Source organism: Pyxicephalus adspersus, chromosome 10, assembly GCF_032062135.1.
Source record: "Pyxicephalus adspersus chromosome 10, UCB_Pads_2.0, whole genome shotgun sequence".
NCBI lineage: Eukaryota > Metazoa > Chordata > Amphibia > Anura > Pyxicephalidae > Pyxicephalus > Pyxicephalus adspersus.
Genome location: NC_092867.1, coordinates 58,423,378 through 58,425,621, shown reverse-complemented (window position 1 = coordinate 58,425,621; position 2,244 = coordinate 58,423,378). Strand labels below are relative to the sequence as shown.

Below are 2,244 nucleotides of genomic sequence, written 5' to 3'. Positions count from 1 at the left end.
GTGGGCCGCGAGAGCATGGAGACCAGCTCTTGCCAGTGCACTGGGCACACCAGCCAGAGCCATGGACCATGTCTCCCGTACGCATCTCAGGGCGGTGGGCAGGTTGTGTCTCTGGACACATCCCGCCCACTCTCACTTCGGAGGCTCAGACTTGAGATTTGGTGTTTATTACCCACCTGAGACAACACCTGCAGATTTCTTCTTTTTAACAGCCACATTCTCTTTTGTACACTGTTGATCACTCTCCTCGTTTACAGTTTTATCCTTCTGATGACTCAAGTCCTCACCCTAAACCCACAAAAAGATATCTGACAGTAGGGAGTTTCATCATTTAATACAGTGCCTTGCATTCAGTATTTTAGTCTAATGTACCTTATTGTGGAAAGGGATCTCCTGATTTTTCTTTGTGGAATCCACAGAAGGGGCACATCTCTCTGGTGGGTTTCTGTTAGTGGGTAGCTCCATCATATTGCTTCCTCCTGAAAACTCCTCTATCACAGTATATTCTTCAACCTCCTCCTCAAATTCCTCTTTAACTATAAAAAAAATGAAATCCCCAAGGCTTCCACTCTGTCACAATAAATATTTTTTTTGTTTGGGACATGATGTTAAAATGAGGAATGGAGATGGACCTTTGATATGGTGTACGGAATCTCCTCCTCATTTGTAGGGGACATGACGTTATATTGAGGAATGGAGATGGACCTTTCATATGGTGTACAGTATCTCCTCCTCATTTGTTGGGAACATGAAGTTATATTGAAGAATGGAGTATAAAGAATAAGATGAGAACGGAGATAATGTTTTTCCATAAAATATTGTTACCACATAAGAAATCTCCAATTTACTTTATGTTGATGGCACAATAAATATATCTATTAATACAAAGCAAACTGACCATACATCAGCAAAAAATTTGTTTATCGTCTCTCAGCTGGTTGTTCCACTTTTTTTTAGTCTCCTCTTACCCAGTGATGTGAGGGTCTGGTGGTCCTGCATCATGACGTCCTTGTAGAGGTCCTTGTGTCCTTCTAAATACTCCCACTCCTCCATGGAGAAATAGACAGTGACATCCTGACACCTTATAGGAACCTGACACACACAATGATACAGTCACCATCCAGACACATCCCATAATAATCTCCCAGAATTCCCTGCTCACCTCTCCCGTCAGGAGCCCAATCATCTTCTGGAGGACTTCTTTAATCTTCTTGTTGTTGGGTCTCTCCGGTGTCAGGCAGTGAGGTGGAGGCACTGTGATGGTCACCTGGTCACCNGACTTCACAGGGGGAAAACTCTACAATAAATAATAAAATCTTGATATTCCCAGAATCCTCCTCACATCCCCGGTCAGTCGTGTATTATTTTAGAGATAATGTCATGTGACCTCCCAGAATCCTTCTCACCTCTCCAGTCAGCAGGTAGATGATCTCCAGGGTAAGGTTTAATATCCTCTGATTTGTGTGACTTTGATCCTCACCCATCCTAGTGGCCATATGATCTTCCTCCCTGTAGACATATAATTAATTGAAAAGTATCTTTATTGTACGGGGATGAATAATATTCGCAGAACATTTCTCCATAGTTCTCACACCTCAGACTTCCTCCTCTACTATCTCACCCACCTCATTCTTTGCTATATTAGAGAGACATGTCCCAGTTTAACTCCATATTTCTGTATCAAAATCTGCTGGAGCAAATGTACATCACAGAGAATATGGGCAATTACCCTGTGTTATTACCCCCAGCAATGTCTCCTCTCTACTTCCTCCAACTCACTTCTCACTAAGCTATTTCCTATTTATATGTGACGTCACTTCCTGTCTGTACCACAGAGACTTCCTCTACAATAAATGAGATGTACACCTTGTGGAGAGTGGGGGAACTGCAATGCTGTTATTTTTCGGTGGTTTTTGTCCTGCTCCTGCTGTTTTTTGCTTTCATCATGTTGGATCGATCCGGATTGGTTCATTATATTCATAGGTTTGGGTAAATATTATAATAAAGCATTGCCATTTTCCTACATGACTACATACATTGCTGCATCATCATCTGCACATCATTGAATTGATCAGCTCCTGGTAGTGATGATGGTGGATGGTGCAATATGTGGGTAGGGCTACTTTCAGCCTGTGCCAAGGGAGCATGTGACAGGGAAGCCCAATCAGGAGACAGAGCTTTGTCATGCTATAATGGAAAGTAGCTGAACATGGACCTTCCTAGAAGGATTACTTTTTACTGTTT

The 2,244-nt window shown here is 42.4% G+C and overlaps 1 protein-coding gene across 2 annotated transcripts in view; it reads right to left on the bottom strand.

Moving 5' to 3' along the window:
- LOC140338975 (uncharacterized) overlaps positions 1-1,797 on the bottom strand; it is a 67,208-nt gene extending 65,411 nt beyond the window's left edge. The window contains exons 1-4 of one of the 2 annotated variants that reach the window (XM_072423389.1): positions 1,626-1,797; positions 1,407-1,509; positions 1,163-1,297; positions 969-1,092 (exon numbers count right to left, since the gene is read on the bottom strand). In XM_072423389.1, the coding sequence (XP_072279490.1) occupies positions 969-1,092; positions 1,163-1,297; positions 1,407-1,509; positions 1,626-1,630 (367 nt within the window). In that variant the 5' untranslated portion in view covers positions 1,631-1,797. The remainder of the gene's footprint in view (positions 1-968; positions 1,093-1,162; positions 1,298-1,406; positions 1,510-1,625) is intronic. The other variant, XM_072423390.1, reaches the window with a different exon arrangement.
- Positions 1,798-2,244: the final 447 nt, after the last annotated feature.